General features: G+C 38.3%; 1 protein-coding gene across 8 annotated transcripts in view; it reads right to left on the bottom strand.

Moving 5' to 3' along the window:
• Positions 1-25,994, bottom strand: part of specc1 (sperm antigen with calponin homology and coiled-coil domains 1) — an 88,243-nt gene that overhangs the window by 21,698 nt on the left and 40,551 nt on the right. For all 8 annotated transcript variants that reach the window (XM_053230608.1, XM_053230610.1, XM_053230612.1 and 5 more), the window contains 8 exons: positions 14,736-16,261; positions 9,851-10,058; positions 9,203-9,276; positions 8,171-8,346; positions 3,903-4,069; positions 3,226-3,326; positions 3,059-3,131; positions 1,866-1,992 (listed from right to left, as the gene is read on the bottom strand). In XM_053230608.1, coding sequence (XP_053086583.1) covers positions 1,866-1,992; positions 3,059-3,131; positions 3,226-3,326; positions 3,903-4,069; positions 8,171-8,346; positions 9,203-9,276; positions 9,851-10,058; positions 14,736-16,261 — 2,452 coding nt within the window. The remainder of the gene's footprint in view (positions 1-1,865; positions 1,993-3,058; positions 3,132-3,225; positions 3,327-3,902; positions 4,070-8,170; positions 8,347-9,202; positions 9,277-9,850; positions 10,059-14,735; positions 16,262-25,994) is intronic.

The raw sequence follows: 25,994 nt of genomic DNA, 5'->3' as shown, positions 1-25,994 counted from the left end.
CACCAAGGTCATTGCTCTTAGAAATCACAGTGTGTGCACAGAGTCTTCTTGAACTGCATGTACAGTATATCTGTAATAATATGCAGCAGTGGTAAAATGAGTTCACAAAGTACGTTAATGTGCTTCATTTATCAAAATGTTCAGTTTCTCGGCTTGTATTCATGAAGACAAATCCATTATTAACTGCTTGAGAAATTGTACAGAATTGAAATATATTGTATGTGAATGACAAATTTGTACACACTCTGCTTCAAAACTGTTGTCAAACTGTCATCATACCAGATATTTCATTCAATATATTTTATTCAGTATTCAAAAGCAAACTTATAAAAGCTTCTAATGTACAGTATTGTCATTTCTACTCCAAATACCACTTAAGGCTCATTCTTACTCAAAAGCTGAACATTTCCCTGTATTGAAAAAATAATGGAGGACTCATTTACACTCATTTAAATCACTTATAATGTAAGTCTAAGAGCATTTATTGGGCCAGATGGTTTATTTTAAAAATTGGTTATCTATCCCACCAATAGTATCTAACGTAATGTAATAATGTATGGCAACCTAGTTAGCTAGTTAAGTACATAAATTCCCACGTAGGGAACGACTCAGCTACAGTCATTACCCCTTTTCTTAAAAAGTTCCTAATGTAACAGCATCATGTGTTTGTGCACTTGACAAAAAGTCAGCATATCGTTGGCCAACATTTGGGTATGAGCTATGGTGTTTCCTCTTCCCGTGGGACATAAAAGTTATTTTTATCTCACAAAAAAAATAAATAAATAAATAAAGTTTAAACACAAGGTGATCATGTGTTGTGCTGGCAGGAGACTTATGTTTAGAGAAAGTCAATAACAAGTTTTTATCTTTCTCTGGTTGATGAATGAGAGAAGGAAAAAAAATGCAGGTGAATGTTAGCCTATTTGTCTGCTTATTATGAATAATAATAATAATAATAATAATAATGTATAGCATGAACATGTAATTTTCTTGTCATGGTACCAGTGTTTGTGCCACTACAAATATAGTTAAAGTATTTGTAACATTAGGATAAATTCTGTACAATTCAGCCTCTCAGAGGGAAGAATTTCTGGTTATGTTTTATTATATCAATTACTGAGTTATTTTGCATGAAATCATTAATCTTACAGCTTTTCAGTGTGTTGCTCCAGTGTTGAAATGCTAGATAAAACTACATAACAGCTTTATTAAGATGTTCCCTTATGTGTTTCATATTCTACGGCCTACTTGAACTGCCATTGTACTGTTCCATATTTGAAAACATTTTATCACGGAATTCATCAACTTCCCTTAGGCTCCCAGAAATATTTTAAGTAAAACAGGTTTTTGTTCTTTTCTCAGTACAGGGAAATGTGTTGCAATGAGTGTCTCTGGTAGACACAGACGCAGTAGATAAACATTTTGTTGAAAAATGCTTGAGTATTCCTTTCAGAACATAATGACAAGCTTTTGACTTATGTTAGTGAAGAATGACATATGATTTGGCAAAATTATTTTAGTTTTTGGAATTACTGAAACGCCTTGATAGTGGCCTCTGAATGTTTGGATCCTGCTGTAATGTTATATTTACAGATTATATTGTCACTGCTCACTGGAAGAGAAAGCTTTTAAACCATTCTAGTGATGAACTGATCCTTTTGTGCCTCTAGTGGACATTAGGAAGAGTTTAAAAAATTATAAACTGCCTACCAGAGTTCAGTAAGGAGCTAATTTAGCAGCTATATGTTATGTAAATGTCCTGGAGTTTACAGGTGGCAGTTTTGGTGTGATGGTGTACGAATGTCAGCCTAGCATTGTGTGTGTGTGTGTGTGTGTGTGTGTGTGTCTAGATGCGCCCTGCTTACTTGAGCTTACTGTTGGCCCGGCTGTAAGTGAATGAGGATGTTCTGCTGCTTAACGCAGCTGGAGTCTTGATGACTGACTCGAGGGACGGACTCTTTCTCATCAGAGACGAGGGCTTCAACTCATCAACTGAAAATGAGACAGAGAAGCTGACAGGAGTTACAGATGCAGAACAAAAAGATGACCAAAAAAAACCAAGCAAGACAAAAATGGAGTCTGACTAATGATGTATCAAACCTCCCATAGTTAGTCATATTTGTTCAAGTGATACTTCAACACACTCTCATGACAAGTTACTCTCTGCTGTATGCAGCTGGGATTTTTTGAACTTTTTCTGACAGTACCGTGATTTCATTTTAGTACATTCAAGTTATGAATGTATGGTTTACATTCAGCATTTGTATGAAAGAGAACATGTGAGGAAAGACAGCTGAGAATGAGTCATGTCTCAAATTGCCTGCTAAAGGGTGTGATATGACAAGCACACTAGACTTCTATGACACAAAACAACTGTGTTCACTGCTGTAGTATTGTTTGATTAATTTTCAATAACAGTTGAAAAAAGTGATTAAAAAAGTGTTTTATTCCTCTTACACCACAGTAATTTGCCAACAGTTACGACTGTTAATTTATTATTGATCATACTTTCTATTCATTTATAGTTACATTTAATGTTGTGGAACCTTTGGGGAAAAAAGTTAGCACTTACGTTATAGAAGCTATAAACACTAGTTCCCTCACCATCCTCTTTTTTGTCCCTCGAAATTAATAAGACAAAAACCTCAACTTTTGTTATAGAGAACCCGGAAAAAAGTGCCATCCCCTTTCTGAGGACTCTCCTGTGGTGGAAAACTGTTACAAATTGATGAGACTCCTTTCATAAATAAACTTCTCCTTACAGACAAAGTCACCATATAAATCATTAGATATTTTTCTTTCTTAGACAACATGTTTTAATCTGTTTATTATTGGAATTAGATTATGTGGAGCATTCACCAGAGAAGTCCCTGTTGCAGCTGTTACTATAGAAACGATAATGTATTAAACTATTACATTACAGTAAACCTGTGATTTGAATTATAGCCAGCACTATTATCAAAGCTGCTGCTGTAGAATATTAATCAACACCTTCTGATCAATCAGATATGAGAATTTTTATACCAACAGTGCTGTGGTATAAAAACTTTATTAGTACCTGAGTGAGAGGAATCCACAAGATTGATTCTTCTTTCCAGGGTTTTAGACAGAGGCTTGATACATGAAGGCCTCTGTGATAAAGGAAAAAGAGTTTTCGTTCAGTAATTTGAAGAAAAAAAAAAAAAAAACCACACACACTCTTATGTATTGTGGGATTTGTAGCACCTGTATGGGTGAGACAGCAGCCGCAGGAGCAGTGCGGACAGGAATTCCGCTCAGGGGGCTTCTGGGAGACGTAGGTATCTGCACTGTACTGGCAGGTCCATCTAAAAGGAGTAAAAACAAGTTCGATAAAATTTACAGTACAAATTGACACTCGTGTAGGGACACTCCTATAAAACACACCGTTCTAAAGTCCTGTGGAGCCTCTGTCCTGACCAGCAGCACTGATTCATTACCGGATAAATGCAGCCAGACAGCCATTTGGACCATGTTTCATGAGGCCATTGTAAAAGCGCCATGATTACATGCCTTCAAGATGAATTGTTACAGCCATCATGAACGAGACTCTTTGTCTTATTATAACAAGAGCATTAAATAAACTCTCTAATCTTTTGGGCTTATCTTCTCAAAATTAACCACAACAGTTCTCATTTCCTCCTACAGAGAGTTTGATTAAAAAAAAAAAAAAAACTGAGCTGGATTCAGTAATCAGAGTCGCCCCTGAGTGATAGAGTTTGAGAAGATACAGATGTTTTCAGAAGGAACCCATGCAGATCTACCCCGCTGACTAGGACAGTGTAAACAACATAGATGACGTCCAGATATGTGCAAACTGGAAAGAGATGAAAAAGTTTAAAGGAGTAAAAGGGAAGAGAAACTGAGAAAATGGAAGTCCTCACTCTTAACAGCTGTGTCAAAGGACTTGATGAGGGATTTGACAGTTGCCCCTGGCTCTGAAGATGTGCTGCTTTCACTCTCATTACCAGGTGCATTCTGGGCCATAGCAATTCCACACCACTGAGGACTGCTGTCTGAGTCTGAGAGAGTCCCCTCCTCCATCCGTGACCTGTCAATCACACAAATACAGATGCAATGCAAAGCGGAAGATTTTGGATGGTGGAAGGAATGTTGCTGCTTAAATTGAACTACTGAACTACGACAAAATATATTTGACATCTAGGATTATTCCCAAGCGGCTACGCCCTTATTAGTAATCACAAACATCTTCACACTTTGCAAACCTCAACTTTCTTTACTGGCCCCAAGCCAATACAATCACATATGGCTTCCTGTAAATGGATGTCTTGAAACATGGGAAAGCAAAAGTCAAATCCCAGAGGAAGTGCTCAAAAAATAAACCACACACACACACACACACACACCCACACACAGCCATGTATAGAACCATAACAAAGTGATTTATTAACACCAAATTTATTAACAGTCAAGATAAAAAGTTGAATCATCATACATTAATAACATTAAATGATCCAAGTAAACAGCATTTTTGTCATCAGTGAACATGTCACAGTAACAGTGGTTTAAAATGCAAATAAATTAAAGCTTTGCACAATCAGGAATTTTTAAATGCGTTCTCTGAATGATTGTACACTCATAGTTCCGGTTCGGTCATATCCTGAAAGTTTCAAAGCAGTAAGTGCTATATGGTTGAAAAATCAAGAGAGAATATTGTATGCTTTTGCAGTACATGGCTTATTGAAACCTGAGTTAAAATGGCTGTAAAGTATTTCATTACAGATCTCTGAAAGACTGTTCAGTGTTTCCAAGTTGAGAAGACATCATACTGTCATACTGTCATAAAAACAATTAAGAGCCAGTTTTTGTTGAGGAAAAAAAAACAAAAAAACAACCTCTATTAGAAATGTCCTCTTAAATTAAATCTCATTGTGCCATCTAGTGGTTACTAGCAAACACGTTGTTAAATGATATTTCATAATGATTATTTAAAGTAAAGGCATAAAATTCTTTACATCTTGAAGATTACCTGAAACTTTACTGTCAGAGCTTTTAAGAAAAAAAAAAACACACACTCATTAAATCAAATGAATAAGGCGAATACTTGCTGATGTAAACACTCAGAGAAAGCATGAACAGTACAGTGTGTAAAGCCTCAAGGCAAATCAAGCTGGACTGTAACAATTACAGTGACTCAAAAAGTCTTAAAAGTCATGGTAAATTATATTAGAATTAAAGCAAACCATCAGGTCATTGTAACTGAGGAATACATGACACCCCCCTACACACACACACATGCACTCAGAAAGTGCCAGTTTAGTTGTAATGCAATTCTTTCCAAGGCTACACATTATATTACCTGTTAAAAAAAAAGAACTTGAGTATAACAGATAAATTATATCTGTTCATTTTACTCCTTCATCATCCCTTTAATCCAACATTGAATATCTGTTCAATACTTGATGTATTCATAGTTTAGCTCAGGCTAAAGCCAAATTACCAAACAACAGAAGGAGGTGAATTACAGTATAAGCGTGATACCCATTAATTTGGTACGTACAGTTTAAAAAGTAAATTTGAGATATATGTGCGATCCAACTTTAAAAATCCAGCCTTGCTTTCTGCAAATAAATATTTCATTAAGTGTTTTATGCAAATAAGTATTTGTGTGGTTAAAGATTCATGCTAATGTTTATTACAGCAATACTGATACACACACATTTTATATATATATATATATATATATATATATATATATATATATATATATATATATATATATAAATTATATAATACTGTCATTTGGTCATCTGAGTATAATACTGTATTCTTTATCATCCCTCCACTGCCGTCTTGGTGCTCTCAAACGCTGATCCAGCAGTGATTCTGAAACACAAAGGAGAAAAAGATGTCCAAATGAACTGGGATCTGATATGTACCTTATTAAAAAAAAAAAAAAAACTACAGAAATTAACACCTTATGCCATTATGAATGGCCACATCACCGGGTCAGATGCTCATTCCATTATCATGCATGTCTGAAATGCACATTAGCACTGTGTTTAATCTAAATGAATTCTGCAAACTACACAGGCATTGTAATAAAAGATAAAGAGATTTGTATTTAAGTTCAAGCTTTCTAGAAAATGTTCATGAAGAGTGCAGTAACTGCCACAAACTGCTGGTGGCGCCAAATACCAAGAGGTGGAAAGAGGAAATAATAGGCACTCCAAACAAAGCAAAGCAAAAAAGGAAACAAAAATTGGCAGCACATTCAAATAAAGGACAGAAAGAACAACCATTCAGACATTAGGGCCAGAGGCAGGAGATAATCAGATCAGCACACAAGCTCTTAAATACAGTCATTAATTCTTCCACTCTGGTAGATCCATCCATTCACTACTCATTTAGTATGAGAGCTTGGCTGTCACTAGCAGTACACTCACCTGGGTGTTATATAAAGGTGGCCATGTCTGAGGAAAATCCTTTAGAGAGCGACCTCAGGGAGCGTCTGAGGAAGAGGGGATAGCGAGGTACATCGGCTAGTCCGTTTGGGTGCAGCGGGGAGAGTAAAATACAGGTATGTGCAGATCTTTAATGATCTGGCAACCCAGAGACTTACAAAATGTATGGTCACTACAGTTTTTTCAGCATACTCATACGATTTAGCAGATGTGATATTGTTGTTTCTGCTTAACTACAATCCTAAAAGCCAAGACGTCTTTATCGAATACTGATCTGCCATACTTATCTGGTACAAACCTGAAAAAAAAGATCACATGTATAATCAACTCTTAGATCAGTATTCGATAAAACGTATTGACTGCACCCGTAGATTATGAGACCTACAGGAAATGCAACAGGAAATCAAAGAGTTGGAGTGGCTTGTTAAGGGAGAGACAGTGAAATAAACTGTAAATGAAATTAAAATGCTACTGTTCAGCAGACTCATGCAGGAGACACAGCGAAAACATCCAGCAGGATAGGAGAGGACACACAGCAGGGAGTAGGACACGTACTACAGGACCACTCATACAAATACAATCCTGTGACCTCAGAGACTTGTCTCCCACTCTGAAACTCAGCCTAGTCTCATTCATTATGTAGTTTAATCCAGGCCCTGAATCCAGCTGCGTATCTGCCTGCACAGATTTTTATACTAATATCAACTCTCCCTGCACACCAAGAGTGCAGATCAGATGTGTACACGTGACAAGCAGTGTTAATGGTTTGCATATTTCTACTGATTATTCAACACACTATGGACTATATGCTTTACACGTTCTAGTGCAGGATTGATTGCATAAAACTCAGTGCAATGCATGTGCATGTGCTCAAATAGTGTTTGTATATTTTTACATGGTCAAAGGCAAAAAAGCCACATTCAAATAATTAAGATCCTCTGTCCAACTATTAGTCACCTAACACAAGTCTATAACAATAGCTAGCTTCCTAGTTTTCTAAACTTTTGGAACATGTGAGCCTTATTATTTAGTGTATGAAAGCCTCTGATTAAATGTAAATATTATGTAAATGGGTAAATACATAAAAATGAATCTGAAGCAATAATTAATGACACTAGTATGATATTGTATCTTGTGATGTCCTTTGCATATAAAGCAATGCTAAATACTAAATCTTTCAAATCTTAAAATTCAAATCCCTTTTTAAAAGAGTTTATAAATAAGTGACCATAGTAAGCAGACGTTTTATAGAGCAGTTTTCAGACTGCATTGCCTTAAAGATCTGAGAGAGGACAGTACAGAATTTGGTAAAGAGCAGAGCATATAAAAGCAGCAGAGGGTTTTTGCGGCTGGGTCATTTCCTGTGACTTTGTTGTTTGTCCGTAGAGTTTAGTAGAAATCCCTGGACATATAAGCCTTGAAATCCCACAACTGAATTTGTCCTAAGGATGAGGATAGTCTAGGTACTAAAAATGTTATAATGGATGTAAGATTTGAGTTCAAAACTGAACTGCTATTTAATGAACAGCTATATAATTGGTTGATATTAATAATAATAATAAAAAAAAATCATATAAATTGTCCTGCCCAGAGGACAGACCATACATCTGAACCCAAACATTTTCAGAGCACCAATGTTTCAGAAGACAGACACAGTAAGGTAGTGCTATTGACTGGAGCTGCTGAGCTGAGAAGAGCGGCTACAGTATTCGGGAGTTTTACTGTACCTGGCCCCCTGTATGTGCTCGAGTTCTGCAGCCAGCCTGGTGCTGCGCTCCTGTTCCTCCTGCAGCCGTCTGCGCAGCGTTCGCACCTCCTGCTGAGCCTCCACCTTTATGTCATTCGCCACGACCACAGCCGTCTGCAGGTCAGCCTGGAAACGCCGCCATTCCTGTGTCTCGTCCTAAAACACACACACACACGGCAACACAATAACACCTGCTGGATCAAATTGGCACTCTGCAAATTCCAATTAGCTACACATGCTTCTACATGCAATTTACAATTCTACAAAAGAGTTTGATTGATGAGTAATGAAACTGCAGTCTTCCATGCAATTAATTTTCAAAATGTACTATTTATCAGTATTGTTTAGGATTGTTTATCAAAAGTGACACCTGATAAAGCTGGCATTGAATACTGTATAAAGCAGACATCTTTCTTAGCCCAGATAGCCTCTGCAGTGGTATCTGGTGGCATAGGATCCTGGTAGAGACTTCCTTTTTTGTTTAATTTTCAGGCAATTTAAGGCAAAAAACAGATGAGATTGAACCTCTGGGCAGGGCTGCAGAATGTTTTTAATTAGAGCTTTCACTTGACTTGTGGGTTAGCTAATTAATTTATGGTTCCTCCACCCCTGTGAGTGTGGTCCTACATCAGCAACAGTTAATTGTAGATTTAAATCTTGGTAATTATAGGTTGAGTAAATTTCTTTGTTAATTAGATGTAATTAATTCAATTAATAATTAAATTTGGCAGGGATTTAGCGGCAGACTGTTTAATATACTATGCACAACAGTAGTATGCTAATGCTGGCATGGTTAATGACAGAACCAGGGGGAAAATCCTAGATTAAGACTGATGGTACTTGGGATGCTGCAACGCAATCTTCGTAATGGAATGTTAAAAGTGAACGCAGTTGAAACATACGACGCTAGTAACAAAACATTCAAGGTATAAGGCCTAGCTCTGAATGCTTACCCCTGATGATGACTGCAAACTTATAAATTTGCTGAAAAACTCTTTCTGAGAATACCTACCTTCATCTGTTTGCTCATGGCTTTCAACTGCTTCTCCTGCTCAGACTTATGTTCCTCCAACCGCTTGATTTGACCTGAAAAATGGAAACCAAATAGAACTGCAGGTAAGAATGTTGTGTTCACTTCAACTGTGCAAGCTTTCATGAACTTTCATTTGAATTAATGGCAGAAAAATGATTGGGCAGTTTTGAGATACACTGCTCTCAGACACCACTAATGGCTATGCTAGAGGTTGCAAAATGTTGCTCGGTCAATAAAACGAATGCTATTTGTGTAAAACTCTGAGCTGACAAGAAAGATAAACAGCTATACTGCATATATTAAGTTGGTTAGAGGAAGAGCATTAAAGCTTGGCATACAAATGATTAAGCAGAAATGGCTAATGTCTGAGAAAGGACAATAACAGTGAGAGTTCAGCTCAGCGTATCAGTCCATCCAGACTCCAGCGTGTACACCTCTGAGCTACCACCACACTGAGGCAATTTATTTCATCTGTTACAGTGTGTTAAACATGACTGAGAGAAAGCTATGCTTATTACAGCCTCCAGCCTGCGAGAGACAGTTCTCATATTTTCATGGTTTTACAGCAGCTAGAGAGAAAAAGGAAAAACAGTGAAAAAGACAAAGAAAGAGAGATGGTCTTCATACTCTCTAGGTCCAGGATGATTTGGTTGGTGTGTAATTGAACTGCCCGCTGCTGCTCCACCTGGTCCTCCAGCTCAAAAATCGTCTCCTTAAGGTCCTTGATCTGGTTCTCGCCATCTCTGCTCTTCTCCTCCAGAGCAAGCATGCTAGCTTTGTGATCTTGCTCCTGCGACTCCAATCTCTCTTGATGCTTCTGTTGCTCTGCCTCAGCCTGTGCACACACAAGATGATTCAACTGAATCATTCAACTGAGAGAAATTTTGCCTTGGTACCACTCAGGTTTTTTTTTTGGCCTGTAACCTCAGTCTTAAACTATACAACTATTAAATCAAACCAGCAAACCTGATACATTCCTCCCATATATGATCTTTGTAAAAAGGTAAAAAAAAAAACAAACAAACAAAAAAACCAAACAAGCCATTGTGTCATTGTGTCTGTCTCTGGCTGACCATAATACAGTGAGGCCATAAAGAGAAGGAAGCCCACAGTCTGCCTCTGGCTGATCATCGTGCATTGGGACCTGTGCTAATTCTACTATAAAGTCGACACAGACCAACAAACTACACACATACGAAGAGTAAGCTTATAAATGACCTGACATCCACGTCTCTCTCTACTCAGTAACATGGTCGTTCAGTCAGTGCTCTCCATTTTACCAAAGAGAAACAAAGCGCAAAGTCCATAATGTTATCCCAATTAATGTTAATTCTTTGGAATTTATTCTGCCATTATACCTCTTGGTAAGATTTCAACTGTTGGCCATCCACCACGTGTGGGATGTTTGAACTCCATGCCATATCCTCCTCTCTATTGTTCTCTTCTTTCACTGTTTCACCCAGGAGGCGCCGCCATGTATCTCACATGGTAATACATTTTCATTAGGTCAGAATGAATGGGCATACTTGGGCAAGCGAGCTTTAGGGTGGAGCATGTGACCACATCCAACCACCCACGCACACCCACACACACACTCTCTCTCTCTCTCCTCTTCCTCACACACGCACATAATTCCCTCTGTAGTCTGTACCTATTTAGAATGAACAGTTTTTAGTTTGAGAGTAGTTTAATAAGTCATTGAAGTCATATTACTGTCTGTTAAAAATTTAAAAAAGATAAAAGTTCGTCATTTCAATTCCTAATTTGAATTCCAAATTTTAATAGGGGTATAACCAATAAGGGGTGTAACTGATACATAACTGATGTTACAATGTGTTTGAGGTGGCTGACTCTGGTGTTCACTGTAATCACTGAGGAAAGTGTACACTTACAGGTAATGAACCCAACACAATGGGTTCCAGGCAAACCACACAATGCATGTGTACATATTAACTCATTGTCATTGTAAATATTTTCAGTTGTTCATAGTAACACGACTTTCCATCTCCTGTTGCATTAGACCAAAACATGAAATAGGCTACTTCCCTCTCATTTATATGAAAATTAAGCTGTATACTTGTGAAAATTTTTGTCCATGTCAATATCTGAGGAAATATTGTAAAAATATCTGCGTAGGACTGCAAATATAAAAGATTTTTCAAATAATATGTACTATGTACTACTCTGTGCTGTGCTCGAATACAGTCTCGGATATTTCAATAGTCTTCGATAATTAGAAACGCTCAAGATGTGCTTTAATCAGATTCTGTGCTCAAGCTTTTTAAGCCTCTCAATATCCTCTTTTGGTTTTAACACCAAGAATCTGATTTAATGGAGAGAAGTAGTAATTTGAAGACAGGATGGTGGTAGAAATATTTGTTACACACTGGCTTTAGAAAAAGTTATAATCTCCCTTTTTCTGCCTCCTCTTTTCCTCTATCTGCCTCTTGAAAGTTGCAACGTAAATTCCTTTTCTTACTTTTTTTCACTCATTTATTTTCAGTAACTGCTATTCTGGTCAGGATGGCAGTAGAAACACTGGGCGTGATTGCAGGAACACACCCCGGGTGGGATCCCAGTCCATCGTGGCCCACCATGCATACACACATTCACACACTCATTTACATCGATGGGAAATTTTAGAGTCACCAATCTGCTACTGGCAGGTTTTTGGGAAGTCCCACGCTATTCTCTGCACCTTCTTTATTGATAATCAGTTTCTTTTCAGTGGTGAACAAATAATAAAGTCCAGAGGTTCCAATGTTTTTGCAAAGACCCATCTTTTGATTGATAACCTAATAAACTAAGTTAAGTGGTAGCTAACATAATAGAAGTATGAACAGCTAGATAGCCTGTTAAGTGCATTAATAGAGATAGGGGAAGTGCAAACATTCACTAACAGAACATTAAGTTAGTCAAATTCATATCAAGGTCACAACTTTATGTAGCCATGGTTCTTACTGTCTCCTGACACAGCATGTTTGCACCATTAACAAAATGGCAGCTAGTCTTTGCTTAACAATTTGGCTATGAGTGGAATTGTTCTCCTGTAGCACTGCATGTAAAGTTATGCGTGTCTCACTAACATGAACACGAGTCTGTATAACTTTCCAGTTAGTTTTTCAGCAGAGTTGAGCTTAGCTAATCTGTTTGCTAATTTGCTCATAAGAAATCGTACCCACCCAATTAACATGGCTTGGGATAAACTGTCAAAAACAGCCTTCATGTGAAGAGGAAACACATGTCCCTTTGCCTCTCCTAACTTAACATTAGAAGCAAAAACCTAGATCAATACTAGAGCTAGAATGTACTAATGCAGAGCCGTGACTACTCAGTTTAATGAAACCAGATGAACTACCCCCTTCTCTGTGTTATGGCATGAGCCAGGAAATTAGTAACATCACAGTTGGAGAAGCAAATAAAACCATCCTTCAGCCATGAGATCATAACTCCTGAATCCCCATGGCCTTATCCTTCCGAACAGTAGAATTTTTAGCCTAAATGGATTTTGGATTGCTCTTGTTATAGAACACTGACGGCCTCCGCAGGAGAACGAGGAATAAGCCACAGGGTTTGGCTCCCTGGCAGCAGTTTAGTCAGAGGACAGACTAAAAGAGGGACAGTTATTATGTGCTAATGAGGTTCTCGAGGTACAGGACTCACAACTGTCACGCATATATATCTTTTAATTCTTATGGATGATGTGGACTTTCAACCATATAACCAGAACAACAATACAATTGCCAAAGAGGTAATAACAGGGAATTTATGGAAGACCCTCTGTAATTTTCATGCAGTCCATGACCAAACACTGAAGAACGTGAACTACACTTAAATTTCTGAACAACTTTTGCCTCGTCTCATAACAGAAGAGAATAAAACAGACATCTGATCGATTCAGAAGGGGAACACAAAGTGCTGTTTGCTTTTTAACCATCAAAATATCACGCCTGACCCTGTGCAAATAAACAATAATTAGGCCATAACATATTCTTATACAGCCACGTGTAAAAAACATTCACGTGATACAAAAGGTTAACAGTATAGGTGTTCATGCTGTAATGCTCGTATGTGTGTGTGTGTGCGTGCAGCGTATGTGTGTGCAAAAGCTAATGATATCCATCAGACCTCTGCTCACATGGACTAACATGTCAAGTGATGCACCAAAATGAAACCTCAAGGCCAAACTCGAGGCTGAATTCCAAAAATCACTGAGCAGAATATCAAATCCCAAGTATCAATATTTAATTTATTAGACTATTTGTTTTTTTAGCATTGCATAAACCATAGCATGTTTGCCTTGAATTAGTTTCTCTTAAAAAAACACAAATCACAAAAACTACAAGGTAAAAAAGAACCTTGAACCCATAAACTCTTTAAACATTGAGAAATCTTTTGCAATGAGAAATCAGCATCTATCAGCTGTTCTGGTAAAAACTATTAATCGTTCTAAATGTAAGTTTTTTATTAAGTGATGTGCTGTATTAGTGTTATTGTGTAAATATTTAACAAAGAAAAGATGGTTTTGTCCCCATTTAAGTTAAGCAACCAAATGTGCAGGCTATACACCATACCTGAAGTGAACTTTTATTGCTGCTTTTGTCCACCTAACATTATAATACCACAATTAGTTATACCACCTAACACTGTTATACCACAATTAGCCTGTTGATAAGATAATCTGTTTGGAATGTATTCTCACACTTGTCACACATTAACTCAGTAAATGTCACTCTGATAACAGCTGGGCAACACTGCAACAAACAAACCCCCTGACACTTCTGGCTTGTTCATCAGGGCCCTACATCTGGATTTCTGTGAAGCTGCTTTGTGACCATGTCTATTGTTATGTTAAAAATGCTATGAAGTCAAATTGAAGTGAAGTGCTTGTTGTTTTTTTGGCCAAATATATTTGGTGATGAAACTTTTGTTATTTCCACACCCAGTATGCTAAATCAGTGTGAGTGTGCATCAGAGTCACAAACATAAAGTAACCTTGGACTGAAGTACCACCTTAATTTAGCATCAGGCTTGCCTTGTCACCTCATAATTTAATCCAATCCTTTGTCTTAGAAACATCTTATTTTACTAGAGTGCTAGGATGGAGGAAATAAATGTGGGAATAAATATATGATATATTATATATGCTATAATATATGATTATTAATTAAGGAGTAATTTGCTCCAGTCTATTAATTTGAAATAGTAATATAATAAAACATATTCATTTGACTGGAAATTGGTGTTTCATTGGCAATCTACTCCTTTATGCAATAACAAATGTTTTAGTGAAGGTGCAGTAAGAACGGATTTTGGTTAAAGAACATCCTGAGAATAAAGTGACAAGAAGGGGACAAGTCAAGGAGCCTAATGGGCACATCACCATTGCTTGATAGACAATGATATCCTACACTCTAGGATTTCTGGGAAATGAAGCATAGTAATAATACATGTCCTGAAGCACTGAGCCTATGTTGTAAAGATAGTTAAGGATGACAGCTGAGAGACATACCTTACTGAGCAAACCCTGAATGTGCTCGATGTCCTTGTGAGCCTGCAGCAGTTCCTGTTTCAGCTCAGTGCAGCTGAGCTCCAGTTTGTCTCTGTCTGTGTGTGCGGCTTTCAGTAAGGCCTGCAGCTCTGTGCTGTTGCTAGCACTCTGGACTGCATTCAGCTCCAACACCTTCTGCCTCTCTGTCTCCACCTGGGCCTTCAAGCACTCATTCTCCACCCTCAGAGCCTCCATAGCTTGACGCTGTTCCACTGCTAGCCTTGTTGCCTCCGCTCCTGCCTCCTTCTCTCTTTCCAGCTGCTGCTGGAGGATCTCCAGCTCGTCTTTTAAGCCTCTCACAGCCGCCTGGGCCTCCTGATGCTCTTTTTCCAAAGCTCTTAGACTCCCTGTGAGCTGCTGCTGAATGTCCACCAGTTTCTCCCTCTCAAAGCGTGAGCTTTCCACCTGCTCAGCCAGACGCTGTTCCAGTTCTGCAGCCCTGGACGCGCGGGAGGCCTCCACTTCCTGACTTTGGACTTGCTCTCGGAGTCTCTGGAGCAAGGTCTCATTCTTCTGTGCCAAGAGCTCCACACGCTCCCTCTGCTGCTGGAGGGAGGTCTGCAAAAGACTCTTCTCTTCAGACAGGCGCTCGTTCTCTGCTGTGAGCTCCTGAACGACCTGCTGCTGGTCAGCTAGCTCTTGCAGAGTGGCCTGAAGCTCCTCTGCTGTGCTGTGGTGGCTCTCCTCCATTTTTTGAATGCGCTCTGTGAGACCCTGCAGTGATAGATCTTGTTCCTTGGGGCTTGGTGCAATGCCCTTGGTGATGCTACTGACTGAATCGGAGCATGATGGGATCTTCTCAAACTCGGAGGAGTCCGGAGACGGAGTCCCTTTGGTAATGTCACTACCAGATGAAACAGAGGTTTTAATTGGACTACCTGCTGCCATTTTGGGGCTGCTAATCTCTGGTACAACCCCATTAACAGAGGGTTTGGTTGGACTTGCTAATGATGTAGAATTAGTGATGGTGTTACCGCAGGAGACTGGAGAGTTCTCCAACAATATAAGTTTTTCCTTTAGAGTCTGATTCTCTTGCTGCAAGGCAGACAACTCTTTCTGAAAGCACCTGTTCTTCTCCTTCATCTCCTCAACTAAAGTTTGCGTATCTGTGGAATTTGCCTCAGTTTGTTCCCGTTCTGATGTCCCATCTGGTGTGCCAGCCTCTTGTGGAGAGCCTTTCCCTCTGCACCTTTGAAGCTCCATCCGTAACTTGCTTATCTCAAATTCTTTGGCCTTGGCCTCAGCTAGCAGTTCTTTAACCTGACACTCCAGAAGGGCCCTGTCTGCATTCTCGGCTTCTACCTTTGACTTGACAGAACTGCGGGAATGCTTTGCAAGCGCAGACAGGCTGGAGGTACTAGCGCTGGGGATCATCTTTTTGGTAGATGGGGTCCTTAGCTGGTCTCTTAGTGGAGTGCGGTCTCTGGAAATGGTCTGGGGGATATCCCGTGGAGCAGGTATTCCTGACTTTTTGGTTGATTGGATACCTACAGGGAAACAAAGTAAGAGTTACCGTTTATGCCTTGATCATCAATGAATTCATGTTGCTGAATTTTTTTTTCCTGACTTGTAACTCAGTTCTCCTAATTTGCCCATTTACCAATTCCCACCCACTAGCTAGGACGCCCCTGTCAAACGACAGCAATTGACCAGGGAGTTTGAAGGCAAGTATGTGCTTTCTCTGAGACATATGAAGCCAGCCACCAGGCATTTTTTCAAACTGCAACTCATGCTAAGTTACAGGGCATCTGAACATACTTGGAAGAAACTGCTCTCTTCCACCTACATGACCTCACAGTCACTCTGACAGGTGATTGAGTAATGCTATCCTTTCCACCCAGAAAGCAGGGCCAATTTTGTGCTCATTTTGATTACACTGTATTTGACATTGACTGTTTTTTTTTTTTTTTTTTTTTTTTTTTTTTTAAGTTAACCACCATTCAAAAGAGATTAATTGGTCATGGTCACTTGGTCTATCCGACAATGACATCTTTAATTTCAAAGTATTAGTGTTAGAGGTTATTCATTCAGTACAGTCAGTGACTAAAACAGTGAAAATGTTTTGTATCACTGCATTCAAAGGGCCACCAGGCACTGCCTCTTGTACTACAACTACAACACCTCAGCAGATACAACGGGCATCGAGTGACACTAGAAAGTCACACAGCCTATGTGTCCAGAAAAGTGGCTCGGGTAACACAAGCCCCATGTGTACACTTGTATAGTGAAAGGTTTTATTGGTGGTTTTAGAACTATCAGCAAACAGAAACACAGGGCTCTTGTTACGGCTGATGGCAAAGCTCCTGCAGTGTAGAGAATGTTCTACAACAGTGTGTGGGGCTTACAAAGAAAATGCTGTGCTTCAGGGCAAAAAGTGCCAACACACTGGGCAATTAGCAGAGAAAGAATGGGTCATTCTCATGGTGAGACAAATTGTATGAAAACACAGACAGAAAGGAAATAAATTAAAGTAAATTTACACAAATAACTCTCTCTCTCTCTTTTTCTCTCTCTGTCATGATAATTTATTACACAAGGCCTTTCTCTGCATCTCATGTTAATCATTTGGCTATTTAGTATTCACTCTGCACATTTCATATGACATAAAAGGTCCCGGGAACCAAGTGGTCTGAGCCAACACTTCCGTAATCCATAGTATTGTATCATGTCATATCATATCATAAGCAATACTAGTTATTTTTAGCCACAGTCTGTATATCAGTTATCTTGCTTGCAGATTCAGTACTTATATAAATATTATAGTATCTACTCTTGCACACTTTCACTGACATGTTTGTGAGTGGGTGGATTTTTTCAATGCCTGATTAATTAGCTTGCGTTGTGCATCCATATCTGTCAGTACACTGCACTTCACCAGAGATTGTGTCAGGACCGGAGCCATTACAAATCGTTATTCTCATTCGCTTTTCATTCCTCCTCTGTCTTAAACACATTAATAAATGACAAAACCAGGGTGCTCTCTCCTGAATTATACATCATACAATGGATATAATGGTCTACACTCCCCTGTTAAAATGGCAGATTTTTGTGATCTAAAAAAAATGAAACCAAGATAAGTCATGTCAGAACTTTTTCCATCCTTAATGTAAAATTATAGCGTATAAAAATTAAGTGCAAAAACAATCAGAAAAATAGGAAAAATAAAAAACTTACAACAGCCTGGATAATATTCAATCTAATGTTCAAAAGTAATTATCATACAGCTGTCAATAATGATTGACATTATTCTGTAATTCATTATTGACAGTTTTCTTTCTTGATATCCTCTTGGTTTCATCTGACTGCTAAAGCCATGGTCTGCAAAGAGCTGACAAAGCCTGTACATTAGACGTACCATGGAACACCATGAAGGACATCATCAACAAGTAGAGAAAATGGAGCACCACAGTGAAATTCCCAAGAACAGGATGTCCCTCCAATATTTACAAAAACCTACCAGGGAGGCTGCAGAGAGACCTACAGCAACATTAAAGGAGCTGCAGGAATATCTGACAAGTACTGATTACTCTCTGCAAGTGACAACAATCTCATGTTCTTCACATGTCTGGGCTATAGGGTTGAGTGGCTAGATGGAAGCCCTTTCTCACAAAAACATCCAAGCTCAACTAAATCACCCCAAACCATTCGGCAAAATGTGTTATGGTGACCAATTCAAAAAGATATAATAATTCCATAATTCCAAAAGGTATGTTTGGTGCAAAAAAAGCACATCATGAAAAGAACACCCTACCCACGGTGAAGCATGGTGGTGGCAGCATCAGGCTTTAGAGCTGCTGCTTCTTCAGCCAGACCTGGGCATTTATCAAGGTGGAGGGAACCATGAATAGCTACAAATACCAGTGATTTTAGTGCAAAAACTTCAGGTGTCTGCTAGTAAGCTGAAGATGAAAAAAATTTTCACCTTTCAGCAAAAAAATGACCCAAAGCATACATCCAAATCAACAGAGGAATGGCTTAACCAAAAAAGATCAATGTTTTTGAATGACGTAGCTAGAGACCAGACCGGAATCCAACTACAAATCTGTGGGGTGACCTGAAGCAGGCTGTGCACAGGAGACACCCTCACAATTTGGTAGCTCTAGAATGTTTTTGTAAGAAAGAATGGGAAAATACTGATAGACTCTTACCTAAAAAGACTGAGTGGTGTAATAAAATCAAAAGGTGCTTCAGCAAACTATTAGTTTAGGGGTGTGCACACTTATGCAACTAGGTTATTGTAAGTTTTTTATTTTTCCTTTTTTTCCCTAAAAAAAAAAAGTTTCTGATTGTTTTTCGCTTCATTTTTATACGCTGTTATTTCACATAAAGGGTGGAAAAAGTTCTGACATAATTTATCTTGGTTTCATTTTTTACACCTGTCATTTTAATATGCCCACGATTTCTGTTTATTAGAACCTGATATCTGTTGAAATTGATCAGTAGGCCTCATTTATCAGTCTTTTAGTAAATGTAAATGTGTGTTGTAAGGTAAAAACAAACTAAAAGTTCCCACCAGATTTAAATAATAGTTTTCCATAATGCTGATTAACCTCATACTCATGGACAGTACTATGCAAAAGTCTTAGACACCCTATTTTTTTTTAGTACAAACTTTGTTTTCCAGCACGAAATTAATGAAAAATGTTTGTATGTCAGTAAAGAAAGCAGCAGATTACATAAGAGACACTTTTCAGACAAAAAACATAATGAAGGCTGCTGGGTTTTGCTGCAAAAAAAAAGGAGACACTCAAAGTCTCCAGAAGAACTGTGGCTGCTTCTGCAAGATGCTCAGTAACACTTACAGCTCATTTCCTTATAAAACTGCACAAATTCTACCTTAGACTACTATTTTTTTTTTTAAAGCGAAGGAACGTCACACCAAATATTGACTTTGTTTCATTTAATACTGTTTACTGCTCTTTATATCTCTATTTTTTAAATGTAGAAACATTTAGTTTCATTCTTTTTGAAGGCATCTTTGCTCTACAGCATTTCTTTGCATCTGCCTAAGACTTTTGCACAGTATTGTATATACAGTTTGTTGATAAATGCCAATTGCTCATAAATTACCAAGTGTGTTCACAGCACAGCTGATTTGCATTTAGTGACGACCTCAAATCTCCATAAAAGGCAAAGCTCACAGAGAGCTGAAAACAACAAAATGATGACTAAATGATCGAACAGGAATAAACAAAGTAGTTCGGGGGAAATGTGATGTCTTCATGTGGAGACAGTGACGTGTCTTAATGTGTAGTCTAATGTGTTGACATCTACAGAATGCCTCAACATGACTTCTGATTGCAGCTGTATCATAGACAGACAGGCAGACTTTACATCTGCAAAGTTTTACAAAGGATGCTTTGTCAAGTGCAAAAAGTAATTATCAGTTTCGGAGCTGAAACTTGTCCAAGACAGTGGTAAAAGGTGTCTATAAATCCTCGGGTTATAAGCCCTACACTTAAGTCCAATAATAATACCTTTGTGAATCACTATGCATAGCAACAAGGCTCTTTTAGCTTGATAAGAATCCACCCAAAACACAATTCCGCCTGTTTCCACTTTCCACTTTCCTCAAGATCAAGATGTCGTTCGGTTGTTTGAAAGGGAACAAATTCAACCAGAGATGGCTGATGGGTTTGAAGTAGTTGTCATTCCCATTTGAGAACCATTAATTCCTGGTCTGAGACTCTTGACCATCTCTAAATATTCTTAAACTGAATAAGATTTATATGCGCTACAAAGAAAAAGAAACACTCTTTCAACTAGCGCATGTATCTGACTATAAGTACTGTGCTGAATACGAATACACATAAAGGCAACATCTTTTAGAGAACTTCAGAAGTATTATCATTATACAATTGCATGAACTGGAATAGTGTTTAGATGTGGGCACACAATGGAGACAGAAATCCAATTAATGCCATTACACTTTGATAATAATGCCTAATAACCTGTCCTAGTCTCTAGAAGTCCCATCTAAATGTAGTGTAACCATAGTAACACTTTAAAGATTTTTTTTTTTTTTACATCTGTAACTGGACAAAATGAGGCTGTGGGTAGCTGTAATAGGAATTCTCAGTATACAGTATGTCTGTCCTGCAGTCGCAAAAATAGACCTACGTAACCACGTTTGTAAAATGAAAAAGTATTTTTTAATGAGTGCACAAAAATGTTGTAAAACTCGTACTTCACTGTCCTTGTTCCTCCAACATTATGGCAACTGGCTACTTTTGGTACAAAGAGTGAAAGGGAAAACATTGGCAAAAGAAAGTATAAAAGGGAAGAAGCAGTGCAAATCACGTGGAAAGACAGAGAGGGTCTAAATGCTTGGAAATAAGGACAAAGCAAAATGGGAAGGATAAAGCTGCTTTTGTACAACTGCTTTTGTACTAATGAAAGCCACCATTTAAAGGTGGTGTCACAGGGTAGACTTTAAAATCAAATATGAGAAGTCCTGAATGGACTTTTAAAAAAAAAAAAAAAAAAAAAAAAACAAAAACAAAAAAGGGCCTCCCTCTTTTTATGTTCCAGACTCATGGACTAAATCATCCGGCCGTTAAACGCCACCATTCTTGGTGGTGATACCCCAAGTAAATAAAGCACGACACTAATGCTATTGAGGCTGACACTGAGATATACAAGGCAGTGAATGGCATAATTTTATATGTTACTATACGTGTGTAGTCTTTAAGATTTTTAAAAGAATATTTAAAAAGTTCTCTCCAATAAAAACATGTATGAAGAGAATATGACTTTAGCAGCCAATATCAACAGATTCAACTCGATTGTTATTGTAACTCAATACTGAAAGGTTTCAAATATTGTACTTTCATAATACTGAATGTTTTAAGACAGTGAAAATGAAAACCTAAGGCAGAATTATTGAAAAATGTATTGTAGTGAGACACCACTGTATCGTACTGAATCAAATTTTCATTCATGTGTATAACTGCATTATGGAGAAAGGACATGAAATCATCTGTTGTTCATGCTGGATGAGGTTTGGAGTCGCAGTAGGAGATGTGGATGTTTCTCTGCAATGACCTGCCAGCAAGTTTGTTAGAGTACAGTGGATTCTTAAATGACCCCTGGCATAATTAACTGCACTTCAGAGTGCTTACAGATAAGTGACCGCTGGGAGCCATGAGTCAAGCTTTGTCTTGCAACACTGGCATGACACAGTGGCTAACATGAGAGGGCTGGAATGCTAAAAGAATTCCTCTGAGGTCCTGTGTTTTCCACACAGAGTTTTCAGTTTGCACTGATCTGAGGCCAGCTTCCATTCATAAAGCGCTGCAGACCTTTATACGAATAAACCTAACGGTCACAATCCTTCTCCTATAGGAGAGGAAGTTCAAACAAGGCCATTTTTCCACGTGGAATTGGCGAGTGTAACTGAAAAACAAGCCCTGTAATGCTGTTGCCCTTTCCTGTTGTCTTGCCAGTAAAAATGGGACAGGCACATTGGAGCAGATTCCACACATGTGTACAGTACTGAGACAGAGAGGCTGGACCCTGCTGCCATTCCCCTCTGTATCCTGTCATGCCGAGAAAAACAGGATAAAATTTCCATCTGCGTCAGCGTGGTAACATGCAAAATGGTTGGTGTGATCAGAAATTGGAGAAGCTGAAGACTCGCTACATTTGGAGTGGTCTATGTGTTTATCATTACCATTAGAACCACTGTAAAGCTGCCAGAGGTTGCTGCTTCCTCGTCCCTTGCTCAATTCAATTCAATTCAATTTATTATATATATAAAATAGGTATTGTAATAAAGCAGCTTAACAGAAATCCATATGTAGATTTTGATTATTAATGAACAAGCCAGAAGTGACAGTAGCAAGAAAAAACTCCTTGAGCTGACATGAGGAGTTTTGAGTTGAGAGGAGCCAGACGCAAAAGAGAACTCATCCTCTTCTGGGTGATATCAGATAATGCGATTATAAACCAATACTCCTCTACAGCTGTACACTGTGAAGTCAAACAGTATTCAGCGTGTTGAAATGATGATCAGTATGAGCACATTGTGAATAAGAGTCCTGAAGCAAGTCCACTAAAGCAAGACTGAGTCCTTTGGGAAGTACAAATCTTCAGAGTATCTATGTGCGATGGCAACAGAAGGTGAGTCACAGGTTCCCTAAAGCTTAGGCGTTCCCAGGGAGTCAGATGCAAAAGCCAAAATCTGCTTGGCTCTTTTTTCAAATACCCTGCCTTTGCTCTGCAGCGGGATGTAACATCGTGAAGTCTACGGCATTAAAAAGTTTGTTGAGCCTGGAGGAATGCTTACAACACCTCAGTCTGAACCTGAGATCAGACTCTGTCCTACACATAATGGTCTTTGACACTATTTGCTATATATCTGATCCAAATACAGCATGTGGTATGCCTCCTGGCCTGCAGTATTAGCAAATCTGTTTTACAACCATGGCTGCAGGGGATATGAGCTACAGTTACTACTTATTCATACAGGATTTATTAATAACGTTTTTATTTCACATTTTGCAAAAATACCTAGTGAGTAGATTTTATTATAATGTTTAATTTTTCATTTGACACAACTGCTACAACTTTCATTGCTCATTTAATCTACTCATAAACTATTTGGCACAGATCTTCTATGTACAGTAGATTGATGATAACCCTTATTTTCCAGAAAATGTTTGTGTTTGGCTGGCACATCAAAGTTTCTTTTCCTTTTCTCTTTTGCCATTGTTGAGTAAATCCTCTGGTTCCTGGCCTAGGAAATTGCATAGCAGTCTTCTGTGCAATCACGTAATGGCCTGCCACAGTGCCTGTATAAGCTACACTGCTCTCAGCAGTAACACATCAAACTGTCAGTCTTCAGAGTGAGTCAGCTCTTTTTCTATTCTGCTTAGTGTACTTCACAAATAGGCATTCAGTCCCTCTCTGTGCTGGAAAGATGTAGATTTACTGCAACTATTTAGCTTATCGGAAATCCACAGACTTTATTTTACTTCACTTACTGTTATTTATTTAACGCATTCAACCCCTGTGGAGAAAGCACAGCCCTACACTGGGTCTGATGTCCAATCCTCATAATAATACTTAGGCTGAGGTTTAGGAGATTTAAATTCACACAGACAACCTAGGTTTGACCTTCTCTTAGTCATAGCTCATAGTCTAAGTGTAGCACTGTCTCGGTCTCCCAGCATGGAACACCAAAGCCAGAAAGCACGTCCTATAATGTGCCACCACATCATTTCTGCTGAGTATGTGGCATTGTTAAGTGTCTTAGCATGCTCAGATGAAAATGCTGGGCACTCAACTAAGCCACGCAGTCATTCAGATGCCTGGCCAAGAGGAACGTCACTTAGCTTCATGGGGAAGAGGAACTCAGTGAACACAATACTTCTTCTTAGGTCCATATTGATACATATGACACGGGAAATACAGTATATGCTCAATACACATCTGACACATTCCTGATACATGACAGTGTTGCAGCACATTATTCACTATTAATAACGTATTGTTTTTCTTATATTCCTAAAAAGATTGTACTTTATAAATATGCCTTTCCGATAACATTTAAACAAGGCATTGCCATTGGAAAAGGAGCTTTATAAAGTTTTCAGGGATAACATTGCTAAACAGCAACTAAATGGAAAAAGATACAGAGCCATAGCAACGACCTTAAACATCCCTGTCAGTACAACTGGCTCAATAATATGCAGGTAGAAAGTTCATGGAGCCACAAATAATTGCCTCTGGACAGGTGTTCTACACAAGAAAAAGCACTCTCTGAAGGTAAGGAAGGTAAGGGAGTAGCCAGTAGTCACTTGAAAGGAGTTGCAAGATGACCTGAAAGCAGCAGTAACAACAGTTACATGAAGAATAATAAGCAATGAACTGCACTACAATCCATTCCAACACCCCACACAAAATTCTTCTGCTAAAAAACAAGCACAGAGATGTAAGGTTAAAAGCATTTCAACAAATCAGAACTCTTTTGGAACAGTATACTCTGGTCTGACAAAACAAAAATAGAACTCTGGCAATAATTCAGCTTGTCATGTTTGGAGAAACAAGGGTTATGCATATGATACTAAGAACACCATACACACAGTGAAGCACGGTGGTGGGAGCATCATGATATGGGCCTGCTTCTCTTCAAACAGTACTGGTACATTACATTTCATTGATGGAAACATGAATGGAGCGAACTACTGGAACATATTAGAGAAGAATTTAATCTACTCATCCAAGACAACGACCCCAAACATAGAGCACAAATAACTCAAGAAGGCCTTGCATAGCCTAGTAAATCTCCTGACCTTAATCCTATTGAAAGTTTATGGATTCCATCAGAGGGACCCTAATAAACTTGGGGAATTTAACTTGATTTGCCAAGAAGAATGACCCAAAATTGAACCACAATGCTGTAAAAAGCTAATTATTTCCTACCATAGACATATTGAAGGTGCAACTGCCAACAGCGGCTTTTCAGCAAAGTACTAATGGTGGTGGTTTGTGATGTCCAAATACTTTTTTCCTATCAATATCATTTAAACATATCTTTTTAATGATTATGAAGACAATTTTTTATGTTCATATTTATGAGTATAAAGTCAAAAGGCATTATGTTTGTAAACATGAAGTGGATATATGCACTGGAATATATATTAAATAAAAGTGTCTGAATACTTATATCCCCTCACAACAACAACAACAACAACAACAACAGTTACTATACAGGTCTAAGCCAAATCCCTACATTGTTTCCTATTCAGCAAATATGCTCACTACATAGGGTATAACTTAACATAGAAGCTACTTGGTCTCACATTCTATATCCATCATTTAATATTTAATATGTACCATTTATTATTCAGCCTCAATAAAAAGTGACACTGATATGCTGATGAATTTGTTTACTACTGAATGTAATGGCACCTTTAGGACACATAATCTTTTTCAAATTTATTTACAAAATCGATACATAATTTACCTTAAGAAATAGAGAGATCATTAATGAAATACCTTAGGACATGTGTGTTTTAACAGACTTATGTTGGGTGACTAAAAGTAAAAGTGGGATCAGAAACATTTGAGAAAATATACCCCCTGCTAATCAGTAATCGGTAGTGCGCACTTTTAGCATGTAAGCATGACAACTCGAAATTCTCTCTGCTTGACCTCAACAGGAACCTTAAAATTAAGACAAGTGATTATCAATCAATTCAACATTTCAAGTAGTGT

This window comes from Pangasianodon hypophthalmus, chromosome 27 (genome assembly GCF_027358585.1).
Source record: "Pangasianodon hypophthalmus isolate fPanHyp1 chromosome 27, fPanHyp1.pri, whole genome shotgun sequence".
Lineage (NCBI taxonomy): Eukaryota > Metazoa > Chordata > Actinopteri > Siluriformes > Pangasiidae > Pangasianodon > Pangasianodon hypophthalmus.
This window is presented reverse-complemented; position numbering and strand designations above follow the sequence as displayed.